At 41.7% G+C, this 22958-nt stretch overlaps 1 protein-coding gene across 2 annotated transcripts; it reads left to right on the top strand.

Moving 5' to 3' along the window:
- Window positions 1-172: 172 nt before the first annotated feature.
- LOC116917400 (histone-lysine N-methyltransferase PRDM16) lies at window positions 173-22852 on the top strand. Of its 2 annotated transcripts, none has more exons than XM_045169307.1 (4): window positions 173-293; window positions 16682-17117; window positions 17938-18986; window positions 21325-22852. In XM_045169307.1, the coding sequence occupies exons 2-4, from the start codon at window positions 16773-16775 to the stop codon at window positions 22049-22051; spliced, it is 2121 nt and encodes a 706-aa protein (XP_045025242.1). In that variant the 5' UTR covers window positions 173-293; window positions 16682-16772; the 3' UTR covers window positions 22052-22852. The 2 variants fall into 2 exon arrangements, with proteins under 2 accessions (XP_045025242.1, XP_045025241.1); XM_045169306.1 differs by lacking the exon at window positions 173-293 and adding an exon at window positions 7508-8052.
- The last annotated feature ends 106 nt before the right edge of the window (window positions 22853-22958 follow it).

Genomic DNA, 22958 nt, shown 5'->3' on the forward strand with positions numbered 1-22958 from the left:
ATTTCCTCTTGCCATGGCATAGTCAGAAGAATGACCAATGGGATGAGGAAAACAAGAGATGAGAATTCGATTCTTTATAGTTCCTGATACAACTAAAGCGGCCGGGGCTGCGGGATTGCGCATTTCCCGTCGATGGGTTAGCTTCTTGTTCGTAACGTTCCAGTTTCCTGGTTGTCAACGAACGTTCTTGAGACACAGAGACCGATGCTGAACTTCTATTGGATCATTCGTCTCTTTGCCACCGTTGTCGATTCACCTCATCTTCACATCAGTTCTTCGTCACCTCATTCCAGGTAAATTCACATTTTGATGATTCCATTATTAAATTTACGTGTTCCGTGAGTAACGATGATCACACGTTAATAGCCTTCATCAGTCAAAATGTTTAATTGAACGAAGGCGTTTGTAAATGACGTGTGTCGGTTTCAAATGTTGTGTGTTTGCGTGATGCGCGTCTTCGTTTAAACAAAAAGCACCGGCTTTCACCTGACGGCTACAAGACGAGCAGCTTAATATAGTGCCGCTCTATACGCGTAATATATACATATTATACTGTGTATCGCATTGCATTTCTTTCTACACACCCATGAAAAACCGCTCTTGAGCAGTGAGCGTGAGAAGATGTTTCTCTTCCTGTTATTGCCGCGCTGCGTGTTGTGGTTTGTTTCTCGTTGAGTGCCTGACGTAACGAGAACTTGTATGCCAGTAACCGCTTGTACACTTGTCACGTTTGCCGTGCACACACGAAATTGTAGCCGTGTATACTATACGTCTGTGTTTGCGCGGCACACAGCTGTCCGCTATGTGTGCGCAACGTTCATCTGAACGCCGACTCACGTGCAATCTGCCCTGCAGCCTCGTGTCATAGCAAATTGTGTGAGACAATTGACTTAAATGAAAGAGTCTGAATAGAGCCTCATTATCCGTGACAGCGGCATCAGCGTTGATGATGAACTTTGCTCCACGTCTGTTTTCGAGTGTTAAATGTAGAATTTGCGGCACGCGGGACATTGATACGCCTCATATTTCAACAGCAATTGTTTTTCTAAAGTCGTGTTTTTACCATCAAAATGTTGTTGTGTATAGTTTAATCAAAAGCGACAGCAGTCGGTCTAAGTGGTACTCGAATTCGATTGTTTAAGTAAAAGACTAAAACATTCAAGGCAAACAGGCTGTTATTCCTCATTCCATCCATATCGCAATACGCGCGTTAGAAGGCCACAAGAATTATTACGGCGAATAAAAGTCTAATTGCCAGCCAAAATACCAATAATCAGCTAGAAATCACGTCGAGGGTCAACGCTGCAAATCGAATCTATTCAGCTTCAGTCTCTTTTTTAAAACAATAAAGAAATTACCGCTCTGCAATTTCGTTCTTTATTGTATCATTTTTTTTTTAAATAAATAATTTATTCAACCACCCCCCCCTAAAAAACAAAAAACTATTCACGAAGAACTAGGACTGCCATACATATCGGTCTGACTATATATCTACTATTCACGGGCAAGAACTTTTATAGCGGAGCGCACGTTTGCGGTTCATTTTCGTTAAGTAAGTAATTATTAGGCGGGATATGTTACGCTACAATGGCCTGCCGAGACCTATACTGAATGGCGAGTTTAATATGAGCCTATGGGCTAAAAGGAGGATCGACCTCATCGAGTTGCAGAGTTCACAGTGTCTGATTTATTAGCGCGTTGATTACCGTGATTAGGATTTGCGTACAAGCAAGTAGAAAGGCTTCGATGGTGCTGCCCGTTTCACGCATAGCGGGGAGCCGTTTCTCGCATGTATATCGCCCATGGCCATCAAGTTCTTCGAGTCTTGGACGCTCGCTGAATAAATAAAATACAACGCGGATGCTGATTAGCATCGTCTCTGTAACTTGGCCTACTTTACGGCCAAACCCCATACACATAGTCAATGTGATCTCTCTCTTTATCACTTTCTTTCTCTCTCTCTCTCTCTTTTTTGTTTTTAAAAATCCATTTTCTTGAATGGCCAAGGTGCTAGCGGTCGCTATTTCTTGCATCTACACACCAAAAAAAAACATTTCAATTAGCGACGAACTTACGCCTCAGTCATTTAACTGGCACGTATATATGCACGTGATGATCTTGCAGCAATCGGACAAAAAAGCCAAGTACTTTATAAAGCGACCTTTGCCGTCGAAACTTCTCTGGTTGTGAAACCCCGCAAATAGCCCACTCGACGTGTCCAGGGCTGTAGAACCGATTCAAAAAGAGATTCAAGGGTCCGTCCTCCAGTTGGGTAAAATATCTACTCGCCCATTGCTGGCGCAAGAGGTCGAGTAATCGCAACGGGCATTTGGTGTGTTCCTTTTGTTTTTCTTTTTTCCTTTTTTTTTTTTTGCGTTAACGTATAAGAGTAACATAAAATTTACAAGCAGTATATATATATAAATGCCATTCCGGCGCCGAGGAGTTTCCCGACAGCACAGACGTGAGCTAATAAAATGGGTCGCATTGGACGCGTGGCGATGTAAATATTGGTCAATCAAACGGAGACGCCATCTCCTGAGGGAGGTTTGGATAAAAGAGGGTTGGAAAGTCTGAGAACGAGAGAGCTATACAGAGAAAGAGAGAGAGATTGAGAAGAAAAAGAATCGCATACAATGCACAGCGTAAGACCTTGGACTGACTGATGGCGCTGGAATCAGATGACCACACCTTTGCCTTGACGATTTCCCGTTTTTTTTTCCTGTAGACTTGAGTAAACGGGCACGCTTCTCGACCGCACTACATATACTCCCATCATCGCGTGATTTGTTTTTTATTTCTTGCTCCTTGTTCTCGCAATGCGCTCTCTTTTCTTCTTAAACAATTATTTTTATCCCGATAATTGTTAGAAAAGAAAGACATCGCGCATAATCAAATGTGTTTTTTGTTGTTGATTATTTCGAATCCTGTTGGTAGATAAAGATTGGCTCTCCGGCATTTGGCCGTCGTGTATGATGTACAGCGTTAAAGTATAAATGACAGACGTGAATGTAAAGTTAGAAAAGAAAGAAATCGCGCATTAGCATCTAATCAAATGTGTTTTTTTTGTTGTTGATTATTTTGAATCCTGTTGGTAGATAAAGATTGGCTCTCCGGCATTTGGCCGTCGTGTATATGATGTACAGCGTTAAAGTATAAATGACAGACATGTATATCAACTCAAACTTCTGTGGTCGTTCCGGGTTTTTGTTAGCGGGAAATCGGGGGTGGTCAAGACTCTTGAACTGTTAGATCAACTTGAATGCACGACTGTCTTTATTGTCATTTAAATATAGGCAGCCTTCTATTTCGTTTTACTTTTTATTCTTATTTTTTCGTAGCTAATGATGGCAGAATAATAAGCAGTTTGAGCTCGATTTAGATTTGACCGGTCAGAGGATATCCTTTTCGAATGTTTGGTTTGTGCTCTACCGAATATCTTGACCTCTTCTTTTCAACGGACATTTTTAATTTACCGGCCGGAAATATCATCGTGATCCCCCTTTTTTTAAAACTATTTCTATACTGTATGTCCCTTTAAGTGCACGTGCTGACTGACAATAGATAAGGGGGGCATCTTTTATCGTGTCACGGAAGATTCCTTCAAAACAGGATATGCTTTTTGTTTTTTCCCTTTTATATTTTTGGCCAAAAAAAAATGTTGTGCTGGACTCGACTTGTTGGTTGCGGTTGGGCCGCCAGCCAGTCACGGAGAAGCGACAGTGGTTTTTTTCTGAATTACAACTCTATTTCATTTTGGGCTTGTGAAGAATTAATCAATATATAGAGTACTATGTCGCATAGTACAAGTTCTTGCGGCGAAAATGTTACGATGGGTCGTGCATTAGCGAAATTCATCAATTTCTGCGGCCAGCGTGTAGAGGCCGACCGCCACTCAGTCGTAGAGTCGGCGGTTATTCAAATGGAGAGCTATATAATTCATAGAAAGGATCGCGATAACGCAAAACCGCAGTTGAAAACTCGATGAAGATCTGAGGTGAAATTCGAAATGCTCCGCCAAGTTCCCGTTGCGCTCGTTCAATTGTTTTAGTGCTAGACTATATACGTTACGGCTTTGATCAAACAGTGAAAACTATTATTGATTTTATATTATGCGCATCTTGGACATGTAGAAATTCAAACAACACATCGGTGATTGAAACCTTTGCTCTTATACGGACACGTTCACAATGTCAAGCACAATGTGACCGGACCACGTGCTTATAAGCGTTTATTTAATTAAACTAATTGAATCGTTTTACGAGTGGAATTGAAATTTCGAGATTTTTATTCGGATGATGGCGATCGAGGCAAAAAAATAGTAAAAATGAAATTAGAGCGTGAAGTCATTTCTAAGTAGTTGAAGGTTGTTATAAGTCGTCCCGATCGCACAAGCCAATCAAGCGTATGTTAGACATGGTAAGCAAACAAAGAAAAGAAAACTGAAATTCTGTTTCTCCCTTAAGTATGTGCGAAACGCAATTTGCTTTCATGTATTGGATTTATTTCTGAGAAGAAAAACAAAACAAACAACTTGTATACCAACTGGTATATAACGAACACATTCCTCAATCATCTGGGAAAGGATATAACAAACAAGAGCCGTTGAAAACCGATAAATTCTATACAAATAGCTCGGGATTAGCGTTCATTCGTGGCACGTGATATACAGAAGATATACAAAGTGATGACCTTTTTCTTTCATATATAAAATATACCAGCAAGTTTTACAAATGCACAACATAATATTCATTGAAGACGTCCGTTTCCTGCGTTCTCTTTGCCGTCTAAATATAATCGTCTTTTTATTGAAATGCTTGATGATTATCTTTGTTTAGCCGACGTTCTATTTTTCTATAACAAAACGACAGGTAATATAACGTCCATTTACATATATCCGGCTCATTCTTTGAAATATTTTCCTTTTTATTTCGTCTTCTTGTTTCTTCGCTTCTTTTGTGTCTAATGGTGGAGAGCAATACCGTTACGGACACACACCAAACAAACCCGCAACTCGGATGGTTTTGTTTCGCTTTCACGCACGCCGACGACCTCTGACCGATCTTCACGATCCGATACTTTTGCCAGCCTTTTTTTTTTTCTGGTTCACTGGTTTGTTTTTTCTTTCTCTCTAGCCATTCCGCCGCTTTATGATTCGCATACCGATTTGAATTCCAAAAGGCAGCCTCAACGTCCAACCTTTTGCCAGGGCTATATAGCCTATATATATCAACAAGTTTGAAACGATGCAACCAACCTTGGTTGCACAACACAACGAAAAGTCAAAACATTTCAAGAATTCCCCGTTGTACGAATAAATATAGAATTGAAAAATGGAAAAGAAATAACACAGAAATACGTTGAAAAAGAAACTGAACTTAGTTGCCAGACAGGTTGCACTAAATATCACTTGATGAATGTATATACATCAAATCAGGTGATCGCATACATTTCGTTTGTCGTGTTTGATCCGCGAGAGCCCTTTGAGCTGTGTGAAGATCGGAATGGAGGAGCGGAAGAACCCGTTCTAATCAGCAACGTTCCGTGGTCTCTTTTCTCTTTTCTCTTTCGAATAACGATTTCGTTTTCATACCTTTGATGAAAGGTGTGTATCTAGAGTTATAGTACAGTAGAAAGTTCTATATACTAATCTCGTCGAGGGGAAACCTCCTTCTCGTTGGCTTTGGCTATCAGTTTCTTCTTGGCTTGCAGCTTGTCTCAATTTTTTTTGGTTAGAAGAGAAGAACAAGAAGAACAAGATGAAGAAGAACGGGTTGCAATACGCGAGCAAACAAAACAACAACACAAAAAAAGAGAGATGATGAACTGGGGCTCCCTCCTGCTGTTCCCTTCACAGTGAAAACGCGCTGTCTTCTTTTTTTTTTTTTCCCCTTCTATTTTGCCTCTTGGTTGATCCGCATTCGGGATGAGATGGATATACAACATGTTGGCTTTTTATGGCCAAAGTTGAACGAAAAATATCCATCATTTCAAATTTGGTGGCAGGGCTTTACAAAGTAGAGACAGGTGAGCATCGCCCCCCTTTTCTGTACGTCTGTTTGCCTTCTTCTTTTAATCATCCCAACTAAATTGATTCTGTCGCGATGAACTTGCATCCATGAACGCTGGAATTATAGCCCGTCTATCTGTTATGTAGTTGAGGCTTTTTTTTTTTTTGCACCTCCCCTTTGCCAAGCCCCAACGGATTAAACTTTCTCTCCAGTCAGTTTTATTATTTTTATTTTTTTGAGATGTTATTGTAGACATGCCCGAGTCATGGAGTGCCTCATCATAAAGCTGGAAGAGCCTAGTTTCATTCATTTCAATGGGTTCTAAACATATGAACTGTAAACATATCTTTTTTCTTGTATAACTGTAATCAGATACGAGATTGGCCCGATTCGGAATTCAAATATTGCCGCGCCGTCAAAAACTTTGACCCGTCTCAGACTTGTAACACGTTTTCTATATAAAAAAAAAAATTAATAATATGTATACGTGATTACATCATCGACGTACATTACAAGACGAGCCCCATTTATATACTAGACGCGCTTCAAACCACTTTGAACATTTTTTTTTTAAATCTGTCTGACTCGTTTCGAAATTATAATCGAACGGAATCATCCATCTAAAGAAGCCAGCAGAGAAAACTGCAGACCATTGCTAGTTCATGTATATATATAGAGTAGACCTGCATGGTAAAATGTTTTATTTTTTAAGTAGCCTAAAGGCAATGCTCTACTTCTTTGCACACAATTTTTTTGTACCCGTCAGAATTGTGTTTAAAAAAAAAACGCTGCGCTTTTGTTTTGCTGTCGAAAATTCTGGTTCTTCTTCTTTTTCGTTTCACAGCTGGACCGAGTTTAAAAAAAACAAAACAAGGGAGGACATTTGAAAACCTATGGCAGATCGGGTGGTTTATAACCGGGAGGATGAATAGAAGAAGGGGGGAGGTTCGCAAATCTAGAAATGAGAGTAAAAGTTCTCTGCTCACTGTTATGTACAGGCACCCAAACGTTAAGAGCGAACGAAAAACATAGTCGAGAGGTGGTAATGGCTGGTGGGGTGGAGGAGGACTTGGAGGAGGAACAAAATAGGGCGTCGGCTAACCCGTTCGAATTGTACAAGACTCTCGTATAGGTATTACGGTCGTTACAAGTCCCCCCCTTTCGAAAAGGTGTGCTGTATATACGCCAGTGTGTGCGGGAGAGTTTCGTGAAAATCTTCTAGTGGCTGTGTGTGTACAGGTATGTATATATATACATCAAGACATTTCCTCTCCTCTCTCTCCTTTTTAAACCTCCCAATCTCCCTCTTCTGTTTTGTTTTTTTTTTTCTTTCTTCTTTTTCGAATGAAGAGCGAAGGAGCGATGGGGGCGCGAATCAACTCCCGCCGCCTTCCTTTCTTTTCCTCCTTCTGCCTGCCTTTCCCTCCTTTTTTTTTGCAGCCGCCGTGCCACCGGCTCGGCGTGGCTGCGTTGTAATGACTATGGCGACCACTTGCCACTGATCTTCATTCGGGCGCCCGGTCCCGAACTGAACGCACGTGTCCGTCGCTTAACCGCTCCATTTCTTTGTTGTTTTGTTTGTTTTGTTCGGTTTTTTTTTTATTTCGTTTTCATCCCGTTACTTGTCGATCCCCCTCCCCCAATTGTTGGCTGGTATTGGTCAGTGCGCCGAGCCAATTCGTTTTCACTTTCAGTGATTCCTCATTGATCGGTGGACGTATATATACACTCCTGACGTCTCCGGCAGGCCACTCGTTATTAAACATTGAACAAAGTGCACTGTCTTCTTCTTCGATTTATCGTCAACGTGCACAGCTGACACGTTTCATCGGTTCTCAAATTGGCTGCGTGATTGATTTGGATATTCAACGATCGGTTCGTTTAAATCACTGACCCTTTGTGCAGTGCAAGGCCCGGCCATTCAATTATCTCCATCGACGTTCGTGCCTGAGCAACCCGCTTTTTATCATCCAAGATCGTCCGAACGACTGTTCATCCAGTTAACAATTCACTTCCTATACATACCGTCTACAAGGGCAAGGTAAAGCTTTTAAAAAACAAAATGATAGGGATAAACAAAAACAAAAAACCAACAAATTGATTAAACGATGGCTGTAACAGACGACTTTTTCATCAAAGAAACTTAACGAGACGTGTATAATAAGATGTCGTGACGACCTTTAGTTGGATAGATTCAGATTGCATACCGTTCGTTATCAACACACGGCAGTAGGACACAATGTCAACATAGCTAGCGACCGAAAAAATACTGAGAACTCTTTCGAATTTTGGAGCTTTGTTTGTCATCGTCAATCTGGCGAAATAAAACATTAGCGCACTAGAAAGTCCACCTGTCCACCCGTTGCCTACTATCATGTCGATTGCAATCCATCATCGGCGGCAGTCAAGTATGATAAATAAGAGACGGAATTTGAATGGAGACGTCTTGCGTTTCCGTCGTTCTAACTATGTTACTAAAACGAGGCATTGTTTATTTGCACCAATCACGGTCATTCCGTCAATCATTTGCGTTTAAACAAAACAAAGAACGCGCAACGATGGCCTGCTGTTAGGGCCGGATTTACTGTCACGCGTGGAATGTTTGTCTTGTACCGATTTTACGTGTTCGCAGCTGTCTCAGTCACGACGTTTTTTCAAATGAAAACCTCTTTCCATCACAAGTGACAATTAACGACCTTGTTCCATATCCGTACGACGAGCTGGAACCCATTGGAAACCCATCTGCATGTCCAGTTTATACCCCTGGAATGTTTGCTCTGTTTGATTCACCATTAAATTGGTCACTTTCGAGTCCTTTCCTTTTTTTTTTTTTTTGGATTTCTCGTTCATTTTGTCGCCCTATTGGGCCATCGCTGTCGTGAATTTTTTCTTAAACTAATAACAGACGATTCCAATTCCAAAATAACTGGACTAACTGGATCGGTTGCTATTTTTTTCTGAGCTGCGAAGAACAAGAGCGAGAGAGAAAGACAAACAAGTGAACACAGACAGACAAAAAAAAATGCTATTCCTGGCCTACTTTCTTTATGGTTACCTTTCGGATGAGCGAAAGGAGTCCCCCCCCCCCTGCTATACCCATCACTATCCACGCCTCTTTTTATTGTGAGCATTTCATGAGTTAACGATGCGCACAGTCAGTTTTTACGCACGTGTGAAAAAGAAAAAAAAAATGTTAAGTCCACGTACACAACCCGAACGGAACGCAAAAGAAAAAAAAAAGAAGCAAGCACGAACAGATATATTCTTCTTTATCACGGCCCGGAACTTGTTGTTACACATGGTCATTCCCGCACCCCATATACGAACCGCTTCGTCTCATGTTAGTGCGTAGTCTACGTCTTATAAACATATAGTCGCCCGTCTTTCTCAATGTCCTTTTTTATTTTTTCTCTCGTACAAAATTTATTTTATTTGTTGTTATTCTTCTTCTTTTATTCCCCATTTTTCTTTTTCTATACTGTTCTTTTTTTGTTGTTTTGCACTTGGACTTTTTCTTTCCGCGAGCTCATTAAGAAACTAGTCGGCCGGGAATCGAATGAATTTGGAAAGTCTTTCCCCTTTTTTTTTTTCTTTTCTCTGTCCAACTCTCCTCCCCATTTATCGATTAGTAATAAGACGATGCGAAAGTGGGCGCTGGCAAGAAGGTCTGCACACTTTGGTAGCTGTTTCTAATCCAACCTATCGATTATTTACCCACATAATTGATCCTCTGTTTCATCGCCCTAAACGCTCATTTGCGATATAACGTTGGCTTAATGACTCCATTGGCTGTGAGAGAAAATGAATTGCTGCGCAGAACAATTTCTTTTGGGAAACAAAACCAAAAAACAATCGATGGAGGCCTACACACATTGTCCGAAAAAGGTGTAGTTAGCTCATCCAGTCGGGATGACGAAAGCTTTATCACACACGAAGAAAAGAGAGCGGACCGTTATAGTTGTAGGGGAATTTGGAGAAGAAGAGAGTGCTCATTTCGACGATGGCGCGAATCAAAAAAAAAAAAAAATACACACACACACAAAAAAACGCGGGCGAACGAGTCCAGCGAAAGAGAAAGCTGGGTTGGTCGGTTGGTTGGGCAGGGCTTGGCCAGCACTCACACAGACATCGCGGTGGGGCCAGTTCGTGACGCTGATTATCCCTCGACCGCTTTACAATTTTTTTTTTGTCGTCTTTTTTTTTTTTTTTCTTTCTTATTCTTTCGCGATGACATCGATATCGAAAAAAAAAAAATGGACAGAGCAGCGAAAGACGGAGATACAAGAAAACAAGAAGAAAAATGGGAGGAGTAGATCGAGAAAGAGAGAGGAGTGGCGCTTGCCCGTTCGGGGAAGATCCAGGTGAAAGGCACTGCTCTATATTAAAAAAAAAAAAAAAGAGAGAAAAAGATCGCATATAAGTCCGTGGCCGCTCTCCTCTCCCAAGGCCCCCGTGAATATACAATTTTGGGTGGGGTCAGTGGCGATTTCGTGATGAGCTCTGGGCATGAAGAGGAAGAAAGAAGAGCAGGTTATAAAATAGAGAGACGGTATGTGGTCTACAGAGAAGAGGAGGCGAAAACAAGGCGATGTACAAGAAGAAAGAAAGAAAAAATAAAAATACATTGGGATGCATTTGAGACGCGCAACACACACACACACTCACGATAAGAGAAGACAACAGCGTATAGAAAAGTTCAGACGACCAAGAAAGAAAAGTCCAGCCATGACCGGAATGGCCTTCTGTGTGTGTGTGTGTGTGATGGAAAACTTCGTTTTTTTTGGCAGTGCTGACTGTTTTCAATGGCCAGATGTTTATCGACCATGTCTATAAGATTGGGTCGCTTCTTCTCCACGGAATCATCTTCATGCTGGTCGCATGATGGTGGTCCATTTTTTTCTGCGTGAAGACGTGAGTAAAAAAAAAGGGGGAGGGTTAGAATTCTCTTTTTCCTCCATCATCGACGTATACCTGTATATACACCTCATTTTTGTTTTAAAGTCCTTGGGTTTCATTTATTTTTTGTCCCCCCCCCCCATCTCGTCATCACGTATTGAAAGTGTAACAGGATAAAAATTCGTGTATTGCTGAAAAAAAAAATAACTTGGCGAGGAGGTAAGCGGGCAGACCAGCTTTTTAAAAAAGGGGGGGGGGGAAGAAAAGAAGAACGAAGAAGAATAAGGGCGTAGTCCCTTTGCAACACACTCTTACCATGGTCATCTTCTTCACCTCATTCTTTTTTCCCGTTCGTTCGTTCTTCTTCGCCTTCTTATTTTGGAGATCTTTTGATGGGAGAATGCGTGCATTTTGCGCGCCCGCGATCTCCCGGCTGGCTTTCTATAGACGCGCGCGCCACAGTTGGCCGTAACGACGTCATTGTAAAATGTTCTTTTTTTTTTTTCATGTCCCCTTCTCTCTATTTATTTATTTATTTATTTTTTGCTCTCCATTTCTCTAGGTGTTTGTTTGTTTATGTACATTTTTTGTTTTTCCCCCTCCCTGCGCTTGACACACGATTTACACGACGTGTTTGTGTTATTAACGTATACTCGATTTTGCGCAACGACGCGTTGGATAATGAAGGCATGTTTGAAGGTCCTTGGTGGTTGACAAAATGTGGCCCGTCTTTGCAATCGGCCATAGAAAATGCAAGGAGTAGACAGTCGGTCCCGTCATCAACTGGCCAATCAATCTCAACGGGTTTGACTTTCGCTGACGATCGCGTCATCGAACCGGTCCCTTTTCGTTCGGGGACCTTCTCCCTTTGTTGTCTTTTTGGATGGACTCCTTTCTTTTTTTTTTTTTTCTTTTTTGAGTTTGTCTCATTTGCGCTTTCTGTGTTTTGGGTAACATTTGAAATGATCTAATTTTTTTTTGATTTTGTCCAGGGTCGAGTGCTATAACGCCGTGCAATCAAATGACGCACCGAAATTGTTGCATGTTGTTATTTTTGGGTGGGAGAAGCAGAAAAAAAGAGAGAGAGGGGAGGAGGTCAAAGAAGAATGAACAGGAAAAAAAAAAACCAAAAAGACTAGAGAAAAGAGCTGCTATCGGGGAAGAAGGCAAATGCCGATTGGCCAGCCACCTGGGCAACCGTACGAAACTAAATAAATAAAAAAATAGAAAACGAAAAAAAATAGAGAAGAAGAGCGAAAGAAGGACAAAAAATCGAAAATGAGAAAAAAAAAAAGGGGAACAAAGAGAAAAGAGAGCCCATCCCAGCCTTGAGGCAAGGTGTGGTTATATCCCGATTGTGAACGCTCGAAAAACCTTGGAAGACCATTCGCTCTTATTATATATGTATGCTGTTATTTATACGATTGACCGTATACATCCACGTTTATTTATTTGTACCTACACGTCATCTCTTTTCTTCTGCTGGAGAGGCCGATCGGGAGAACAGGAAGACGGTCTATGTATGGGCCCATGCTGTATATGTCTATACGTAACACGTAAAAAAGACAAAACAACAAACGTATATTATATAGTCTCAATATCTTTCTATTTTATATTGCCACGATGATAAGCTTAAGCATCAATGGCCATAATGCGGACATTTGCATACGGGCCTTTCGGCCAAACCAGCGAGCGGCAATTAAAATAAAAAGGCGAGCTTATAGACATCTTATAAGCGAAGGGCCATCATTAGGCGGAGCGAAGATGATGCCGTGATGTGCCAGCACATCTGGATCACATGAAAAAGGAGCCTCGTCTCAAAGAAACAGACCCAACAATTGATGACTTTTGAGAGAGAAGAGAGCCAGTTCTTTTGTTTTCCCATGTTCCACAATGAGTGATGGCGATAGTGATGGCGTGTTCTTATTTTTTTTTTTATTCACACATTGATCCATTCACGTACATGTCTAGTAAAAACAGAGAGAGCCAATGATCTAACCGGATTGAATTTGAACGCCAAAGGGGAGAAAGTCGCTACACCCTGGACTGTGCTGTTATTTGCTTATTTACTTACCTGACTTGTTTCAAACGAGAAATAAGAGAGTTTGCGCTTGCCCAACTTTTTGTTGTTTTTTTTTTTTTTTTCGAAAATGAATTCAGTCGTGAGTTGGACGAGACGACAACTGTTTGGATCCCTTTCGCGTGTGCCCTGGACGCTTTTTCTTTGCCCGTTTTCACCTTCTTCCCACATTTTCGTGCCCTTTTTTCTTTTTGATTCTTGTTCACCATCTTTCACTCTCCATCCAGTACGGGCGATGATCTAGTTGAACCGGAATTTCAATGTTTTTCTTTTTTTGGCCCTTTCTATTATGAAAATGATTCGTGCTGTCCAAATCGGATGCCAGAGAAAATTCGTTCACGCTTCTTCTTTCTTCCTTTTCCATCTTTCTCTTAAGAAGGTTATCGAGATGTAAACCTCAATTATCCGCTCGAAAAAAATTCTTCATCACAGAAGATTCGTTTTTCTTTCTTTCTCTTTTGTTAATATTCAAATTCAATTCTAATTTGGCGGCATTATTTTCACGTCTCTTGCGGTCGTTCCAGCCCACTGTCCCTTTTGGCCGTCTTATTCTCGTGATGATTTCTATGGAGGCGCATCATCATCGCCCAGCAGCGGAGAACACCATTAACTCAATTAGTCGACGTTTATTATTTAGAGTAGAAATATAAAACAACCATCCCCCCCCCCCACCTTAAAAGAAAATGAAAAAGAATTTCGCTTTCTTCTTTTTCAGAGTCTCGTCTCGGCCATCATTTTGTTTTTTTTCGCCGTCATTACTCCAAGGACTGTGCCATTACTTTTATTCTAATTACCGGGTGGGTCGGTTGGTCGTATTTGTCGTGCTCGCACGCCACCTGGAGTAAAAAACTGGACCTCTTCTTCTTTGGGTTGATGGCTGTTCGTCCTATACACAATTTTTTGCGCCCTGCCCGGGTCTTTATAGATGTTCTTATTAAGCCAACGAAAATTTCCATCGTCTGTATAGAGATGAGTCTTGCCAAGAAGGGAAACCCCATTCTTTGTGATGCAATGGGCCACGGCACGTTTCGGTAGTAGTCGATTATACCAGCCGTCTTATATACTTACGTATACATATACTGTTCCAAACTCGGTGGTCTGCCTTTTGCGTTGCCCTATTTGGTTATAAACGCAGCGCTTCAGTTCCATTTTCATTCTTCTTTTTCGGAGGGAAAACATTCGTCGCTAGCTGCATTAAAAAAAAAATGTGGACAATGGGTGAAACCTCTATTCATTTTCATGTCTTCTAGAAGGGGACCCGAAAAAAAGAGAAAGAGAATGTGGAGCAACGTCAATTCGCTTGCGCGAACACTCCCCATCTCCAACTGTCCAGACAAATTGTTTTTCTAGTTTTTGTTTTTTTGGGTTAAAATGTGTGCTCTGCCTTGATCAACCATCTTGTTTCATAGTTACTTATTATTCATTTTTGTTATTATGCGATAATCGTTGTGCGTATAGGACAAATCAATCATTTTTCAACAGCCTCATTAACGTCGTTAGCGACCTTCTGTTGGTTCTTTTAATTGGATACTATTAAAAAAAAAAGGGTTGACTAGCGGCAAGATTAGCACATGGCAGAGCAAATATTATAGCTGGCCATGGCATTCTTACACCTATATGAACAAATAAATTCTTGGTAGTGAGGAGGAAATGACTCGCCCCGTTTGTTTTTCCTGGAAAAACAAAACAAAAGTAAAGATTTATTTTCAATCACTAGTTTTGTTTGTGTTTTTAGTCTTTTTTATTTTCCTCCTTTCTTTCTGGTTTCGAAGGGAATCAGAGGGGCGGGGGCGGAACTGTTGCGCATACGTGATGAGGTGCCGTTGCGAGCGCGCGCGCTCGCCAAACGGCTTTTCCTCATGTTTCTCAAAGAAAACGCTCTCTATACCTACAGCAATGAGGGCCGGAAACATTGTGAGTAGAAATCTAACAGATTATACAAAGAATACAAGGAACCCCCCGAAAAAAAAAAGAGAATAGAAAGAAAAGAAAAACAACAACAAGAAATTTTTTAAGTGTCTGGCTGAGGCTTTAGACAAGAGTCGATGGGGTCATACAAGTCGTCGTAAGAAGAAGAGACTCGATCGTTAAAAAAGAAGAAAAAAGAAAAGAGATTTGGGTATTAAGAATGAAAAAGAAAAAAAAAAGAAAAATGAAACGACGACGTGTAGCAATTTGCCCCACAAAATGGGCAATTTCGTGTTGTTGTTTTGTTTTTTTTTTTCTTTCGTCTTCTTCCTTTTTTTTTTTTGCCTTTGGCCCGAACGATGATGACGATCCGAGAAACCCCTTTAACCAATTTCACGGCTGCCACACAACACCCGCAAGGCGCTGTATAAGCTCCTCTATTGTATACATACATATATGCACTGTGATTCGGGCCCAACTTGAGCTCGCAGCTGAAAAGGCTTGTGCTATTAATGCGCTGGTTCAAACGGTCGCGTGATTACCTCCGACGTCGCTCAATAGAAACTTGTAGTTTCCATTCTGCCATTTACGGCTAGATGAGGTTGATACGATTACCCGATGAAATTCCGTAAATGTGTATCAGTTTATTATTTCTTATTATTTTTGATAAAAACCGCCGTCATCAGACTAACGAGAAATTGGAGTGAAATTTCTGTTTCTTTTGACTCCGTTTGTGACACTTTCTCATCAAAGAATATAACGAAATTCAAACAACCAACAACAAAACGTGAACAGCAAAGAAAGAAAGAAAAAAAGGAAAAAAAGCAGCGGATCTTTATAATAGCCAACCGCGCCGAGTGGGAGGCGATACGGTCTCTCGATTTCCGTCACGGCTTCGAACGGTGTTATCTCTTTGCTGTTTTCACTTCCAATTTTTTGTTTTGTTTGTTTCCCCTTCATCGCGGAATACAAGGCAAAGAAAGAAAAGAGCACAGCTATATATATATATACACACATAGACAGATAGAGTAGTATATAGCTATATAGTGGATAATATACACAACTAACGCAAGACTTTGTTTGTCCGCCAAAAGAAAAACGAGAGTTGGTAGCCCATAGTATAAAGTAGGTATTGAAAGCGAAGCTGTTATGTCATCGCCGTTGCTTCTCCTGTTTGTGTATACGAAACAGCATTGATGAATGAAAAAAGAAAGAAAAAAAAAGGAAGGAAGGTGAAGAGACACACAAAAAAAAAGGAAAGAAACAGGGAAAGTGGGTTGAACGCTAGCACAATCGTCCGGAACAGAACTAAAATAATGGGCTGTGCCAATTTGAAGTTTAAAACCACCCCAGGAGCCCCACCCCATTTCTAACTAATGCTCGCCTTCTTCTTGTTGTTGTTCTCTTATTTGATATACTTTTCTTTTCTTTTTTCTACTATACCACATTACCTCGCCAGTGCACTTAAAAAACGCCATTATCCATTATCTAAGCCCACGGCTCGTTTGTTTGCTCTGATGCCTTACGTTTATCCTAAGACGTGCTCCGTCTGCTCTGCTGGATTGCGGTGACTCTCTAATCGTCCGTAACACAACCGAATCGATGACGTTTAAAACAAATCGACCTCGATAATAAAGGGATACGACTCGTGTGAATAGATGAGGTCGCATTGATAAAGCTATTTAAGAAAATATGAATCAAATAACTGAACATTGTCCTCGTAATTATCGATTATTCCACCCTTAACCTGATCTAATTGTCTAATGTGTTTGTGTTCTATAAATAGATTGCCTTAAACGATCTGTTTGGGTCAATCGGATTGAATTACTTTCGATTCAATCGCATCCTATTGCGTTTCACACGTCCGCCCATTCTGAATGAACTCGCAACCGCTGATACCTTCGCCAACCGCCGATCATCACCGTAGTCGTACCGAATCCGTTCGTTCCACTGAATCGCAAGATCCAGCCGGCATAGCCGCATCTGTCGCCGCCGCCACCGCAGCTTACTACCAGAACTGTTGGGACGTCTTGATGAAGGCCGATAGTCTCCATCATCATCCTCATCATCATCACCCGTCGGACGGTCGATCACCAACGACATCACCACTAGCCATGGACCACCGTCATCACCATCGATTGCCACACCCACCGCCGCCCCCTCCGCCGTCATGGATGACCGCGATGGCCGCCAGCACCATTCCATGGCCTTTCATTCCGCAGGTACAGTGCCAATTTCATGGAAATCTACCACCCTTCCCTTTAATAGAGAAACAAAAACAAAACAAGAACTCGTTATTAAACATCAAGGTTCTCCTCGAAAAATAATTCCACGAAACAATTGAGACCTTTCCATTGTCAGTAGCTACTAGAATTGGGAAAGATTTCAATTGTCATTGACGACACAAGTTCTAAGGCTATGTGTGTTACTAAATAATTGGATCGACCAATCTATAAAACGCAAACCGATAAAATAATAAAAAAAAAATACACAACAAGGATAAAGAAGCAAAAAAAAAAAAAATCAGAAAATGGGGTTAAGACGCAAAAAAAAATGAAATAAATAAAAGTAGTAGCGGGATACATATATACAAAAGGCATAGATAGAAACTTGGACAGCGGGTGGTTGGCAAGGATTTCGTGAATACAGGAAGCTGTCAGCTCTTTGGATGCGCTCAAGGGTCAATGATGACTGATGAGGTCGACATCGGGTTGAATCGCGGCAAGCATATTGACCTTTTTGCCTGATTTTTACGGCGTTCCATCTTCACCTTAAAGACTTCGTTTAGCGACAAAATAGCACCCGATTCTCTACTATTATTTGCTGTGTGGTTCTTGTTCTTTTTGTTGTTTTTTTTTTTTAAAGATCGTTATTTCCTCGATGTTTAACGCGACCGTAAATTATATAGACGGGACCTACTTTCGGAGAAAATGAGGGGAAGAAAAAAAAGGGAAAAACCTATTTGACATGCCGTTCGGCACGGCAAACATTTTTGTTTGAATCGTTGATCTTATGGCTTGTGGGATGTTTTTATGTTTACAGGTGGCGGATAGCGCTGCTGTGGCAACTGCTACCCAACAACTTCAGATGGCCAACATGTATGCCTCCATCTTCAGCAGGCTTCAGCAACAACAGCAGCAATTGGCGGCTGGACATCATTCAAATTCGAGTGGCGGTGGGGAAATGTCGCCGAAACAAGCGTCTGTCTATCCTGGTCCTCACAGTGGAGATTCGAGCGGAGGCCAGGCCGTTCCGCGTCTGCTGCGTCAGTTGACTGTTCAAATCAAACCGGGTCGTCATCACGAAGAAGACGAAGAAGAAGACGACAATGAACAGGATCAAGGAGATCAAATGCCTTTTGATCTTTCTTCCCGCCGGCCACATTCGCCAGCTGAAGAATCCGGCGCGCCGCTTGATTTGAGAATTGATGGCAAGAAGGATCGCTCCAGTGATAACTCGCCGGCTGGTCAGGATTCACCTTGTCCCCCGCTGATTATTCAAAATAGAAGCCCAGCCACGTCTCCCGTTCGTGCCTCTTCATCCAGCGCTTCATACTCTTCGGCTCCAGCCTCTCCGCTTCCGCCGAGTTCATCGTCCGGCCGCGCCACATCGTCGCCGTTGCTCTGTCCGTCTACGCTTCATCCGGCCATGTTGGAAGCCATGTATCGTTCGATGGAGAAAATGCCACGACTGACCACCGTCTTCCCCGGAGGTCCTTATCCACCGTCTCAGCCGCATCACCAGAGACCTTGTCCACCGCTCATCCATCCGGCTACTGGATTGGTGTCGCATCATCACCATCATCAGCCATCGAGCAGCGGCGGCAGCAGCTATCAACGGCTGGGCAGGCAGGAATCGACATTATCTAATAAAACAAGCGCATCGAGTGCCGGCGTTAATAAATCACGGGACCGCTATTCGTGCAAATTCTGCGGCAAGGTCTTCCCTCGTTCGGCTAACCTGACCCGCCATCTGAGGACGCATACGGGCGAACAGCCTTACAAGTGCAAATACTGCGATCGCTCCTTCTCCATCTCGTCTAATCTGCAGAGGCACGTTCGCAATATTCACAACAAGGAGAAACCTTTCAGGTACAACTGATTTATCTTTTGTTAGGCCATTGTTTTGCTTTTCCGTTTGAAACTGAAAAGCCTTCCAAGACTTTTTTTTTTTTTTTTTACTGAATTGTTCGAAATAGAATGCGGTAAACGTACCCGATTACCCTACCTGAAGCATTTCGATTGGTTTTACTTTCAGTTTGGGTCAAGCGTGAAATTTGATACTTGTGACGTTGCCACAAAATGGACGTTTAGTCTGTCATCACGTTCTTGAGAAATTCGAGATTTTCCTTTTTTTTAATTTTTTTATTTTAACGTGAACATGGAAGGGAAAAAAATAATGGCAACTTCTTTTGTCTTTCCCTTTTTTTTTTTTTGTTTTTTTCCTGCGTTCTCTTTTCATTTTTGGTCTATTTGAAAATGGTCCGGGGGGCGACGGAAACTTTCTCTACCGATTAGACAAACGAGCAAAGAGTCCCTAGCGAAAACATCCCCATAACTTAACGCTGACCGAACAAGCGGCCAATAGTATACGGATCCTCTTTTCTTTTTTCTCATTCTATTATTAGCGTATAAGAGCATTGACGACGCCATCGGCGGAAAGCGCGCTACTGTCGCCAGCTTTTCGTCACGCTCTTTAAGGATGGCATCCCTTTATTAGCGCCGTTTCTCTATTGCCTTGGCTTCTTCCCGAGTCACCCCCCTTTTTGAAAACAAACAAAGCGAAAGGAAGCGCTTTTCTCCTCATTACAAATCAGAGTTAAAGTAATGCCCGATGACCATGGTAAATGGATCATAAATGAGAAGATTCATAGCTTTCATTTGACTATATGTCAGCAGCTCTCCATTGTTTTGATAATATCCTGCAATTTCGTTTCGTTCTGCAGCCGATTCATTCTTCCACGGTAGTAGAAATGGAGATGTGAAGTGTCGGATGAGAAGAAAAAACTGTTAGCGTTGACGGATGTCCTCGTTAGGACAGTGAATGACGATGTCGTGCATTTGTAAACATAGAGCGTCTATAGGCGTTTGCTGTGCTGCATTGTTTACGATCCGTTTGATTGGGAGATGATTGCCCTTCAATCTGATGTGCGTGATGACCGAATACACATCGACCAGAAAGAAATTTATATATATATCGAGACGAATCTGAAATTCAAATATGAGAAAAGGCGAGCAAAAGGCAAAATCCGTAAAAGAAGAAGAAGATGAAAGAAGAAATGTAGTTTGAAAGCGTGACCAAAAGAGGAGCGAACTAGATTGGTTAGCAAAAAAATAAATAAATATATATACATATACATATATAAATGAATAATAAAAAATAAAAAAATATGTATAAGGTAGACTGCTGGCGCAAAAGGGTGTGTGATCACGACACGTTCTTGCGTATAGGAACCGCCCTGAAGACCAAAGCAAAAGTTGCATCGTTTTTTTGTTGCTGTTGTTGTTTTCCTTTTTTTGTCGGCTGCTTCTATATATGAATAGGATCATGGTGTAGTGACCTACTTGAATTGCTGATCGGGATTCTACGCGTTCGGCGTACAAGCGAATAGCGCCAGCTAGCAGATAAACATAAAAACAAAACGTATAACAATACAACCAAAAGAGAAAAACAAGTGGAAAAATCGGCGCGGTCATGCTCCGCCAGAGTTCTCATCGCTTTAGGTGGTGGTAGGTGGCAATTTTTGGAATGTCGAAAGATGGAATATAGAAATAAAAAGAAAGGGAAGGAAGGCTCAGATAGGCCGATAAAGAAAAACCAACGAAAAGAATGAGAAAAATAGGGAAATTCGAGAAACCAAAGGAAAAAGAAAAAACAAAACAAAAAAAGAAAACAAGGAAAAAACAAAATTCAAGAGTCGAAAAAAAAAAAAGCCAATCGATAGATCGCATAACAGTGAATGGAAAGTGCTCGTCGCGCGCAATTCTATCTATTTGGACGACCGTTCCGCTCTCTCTGGCCGTCATTCTTGGCTGCGGCCGGGCCCGACACCGTCGAACGTGAGCGATCACGGTCATCAGACACATCCCTCGTCATGTCCTTGTCTGTCGCGACATTTTGCCACTTGTTTGAACGCAAATGAAAGAGAAACACAAAATCCACCTCTCCCCCCCTCGTAGACCTTAATTTCATTATTTCTAAACTCCTTTTGCTGGATGTTTATTCGTGGTCTAATGAAGCTGACGTTCGGGTCCTATCGTACGTCAACAGTAACTTCAAAACAGTCAAACACGAACACATAACACCATCTTCTTTTACTATTCAACGCGTGTTTTTCATCTGTTACACGATCCCGAAAAGGTCAAACTCGATCGAAGATGGTAATATCTATATATTCACCTTGGCTCAACGTCTTTGTTCTTATGGCAGGTGTCCGCTGTGCGACCGCTGTTTCGGGCAACAAACCAATTTGGACCGACATTTGAAGAAACATGAGTCGGACGGACCGACCATTCTGGACGAAGATCGTAAGCGAAGTCGTGCGGCCGGAATGGCGGCAGCAGCAGCTAGGCCATCTGGCGTTCATCTTTTGAGACCCCCTACAACCGGATTCTATTATGCTGATTTGGCCGCCGTCGCTGCCCAACATCATCATCAACAGCAACAACATCGTCGGGCAGCCATCCCAGAATTGCATCACAACATTTCACCGATCCTCAATAGCCGTTTGGGCATGATGGGAGGAGGCCAGTCTCCCATCCGTTCGCCAGCTCAGTCGCCATCGGGTAGCAGTTCATCGGATCACGATGACGCACCGATGAACAAGAAAGCCCGACATCTCGAAATCGAGGAAGACGAAGAAGAAGAAAGCGCTATTGAATCGAGCCCAGAAGAAATTGAAGAAGACGACGATCTCGCTAATTCGAAAACTATTGCTGACGAAGAACTACAGGAGAATTCGAGCAAAGATGAGGCGGATGCAGCAAGCGAAGCTGGAAGCCACAGCAGTAGCGGCGTGAGCAACGCCAGCGCACCCAGCAGCCAAGGCAACGCCGGTGTCTTGTCGTGCGAGGTGACCATTCATACGGACAACAATAAGTCGCCAACTTTATCGCCCAATCCCGCTGCTATTATTGTTGTCACTCCGTCCAGTTGAATATCCCGATTAAGTTGTTGATGATGACTGTTCTCTCACTTATGTAGAAGTCACAGGATACTGATAGATAGTTTTGAATAGGGTGATCACAAATCATTCGCCTCTTTCATCTTTTTTTTACACCACTTCCCCCCTCCCCCTCTTTTTTTTGTTGTTGGCGTGGCTTCTTTCTCATTTCTTTCTTCTAGTGAATTAGTAACGATTTCGTCCAGTTTTCGCGTCCATCACGGACGTACACGCCCAGAAAAATGTATTTGACATGTTCATGATGATCACCCATAAACACACGTGAAACACGATTTGTTCCTATTTGGATAGCAAGCACAGGTGCACCATTTGATTTTGAGCACTATTCGTCCTAGTTGGACTCTTCATTCGGCGACACGTGCACGGATCATCGCCCAAATTACGCAACGACCGCAGCCTGAACGAAATCTGATTGAAACTTTTAGTAAAGGAAAAAAAAAAAAAAAAAAATCCCCCATCTCATTGTGTTCACCTGATGACCTCTACCCCTCATCTCTGTTTTTAAAAAAAATGTTGTTCATTTAATTCGCGGCTTTGAAAAAAAAAAAAAATATCGACGACCTAAAAATTTACGATGAAACGTAAAAAATAATAGGTTTTGTGTGTGTTTTGATTATACGAATAATCTAAAATAGTTGTACCGAATGTTGGCTATATCAAACAGCACTTTTCCCTGCACCATCCGGTAAAAATAATTTTTCAAAATGAGGTACAAAATAGTGTTGAATAATTCAGAGTGTATTTTTAATAGAAAATATACAGGCAGCTGGGAAACGGTTTACTGCTATTCAATTCTTTTTTTTTTTTTTTTTGTGTGTGTATAAAACTGGTTTTTTGAAATAAATACAATAATAAAAATGAAATATCTTTGGTAAAGTCA

The sequence above is a fragment of the Daphnia magna genome, linkage group LG2, assembly GCF_020631705.1.
Source record: "Daphnia magna isolate NIES linkage group LG2, ASM2063170v1.1, whole genome shotgun sequence".
NCBI lineage: Eukaryota > Metazoa > Arthropoda > Branchiopoda > Diplostraca > Daphniidae > Daphnia > Daphnia magna.

What these genes read in the sequence shown, in the direction of transcription:
- LOC116917400 (XM_045169307.1), top strand. Translation starts at nt 16,773, where the DNA reads ATGAACTCGCAACCGCTGATACCTTCGCCAACCGCCGATCATCACCGT. An exon ending in CATGGCCTTTCATTCCGCAG is followed by an intron (nt 17,118 to 17,937) that starts GTACAGTGCCAA and finishes TTATGTTTACAG; the next exon opens with GTGGCGGATAGCGCTGCTGT. An exon ending in AACAAGGAGAAACCTTTCAG is followed by an intron (nt 18,987 to 21,324) that starts GTACAACTGATT and finishes TTCTTATGGCAG; the next exon opens with GTGTCCGCTGTGCGACCGCT.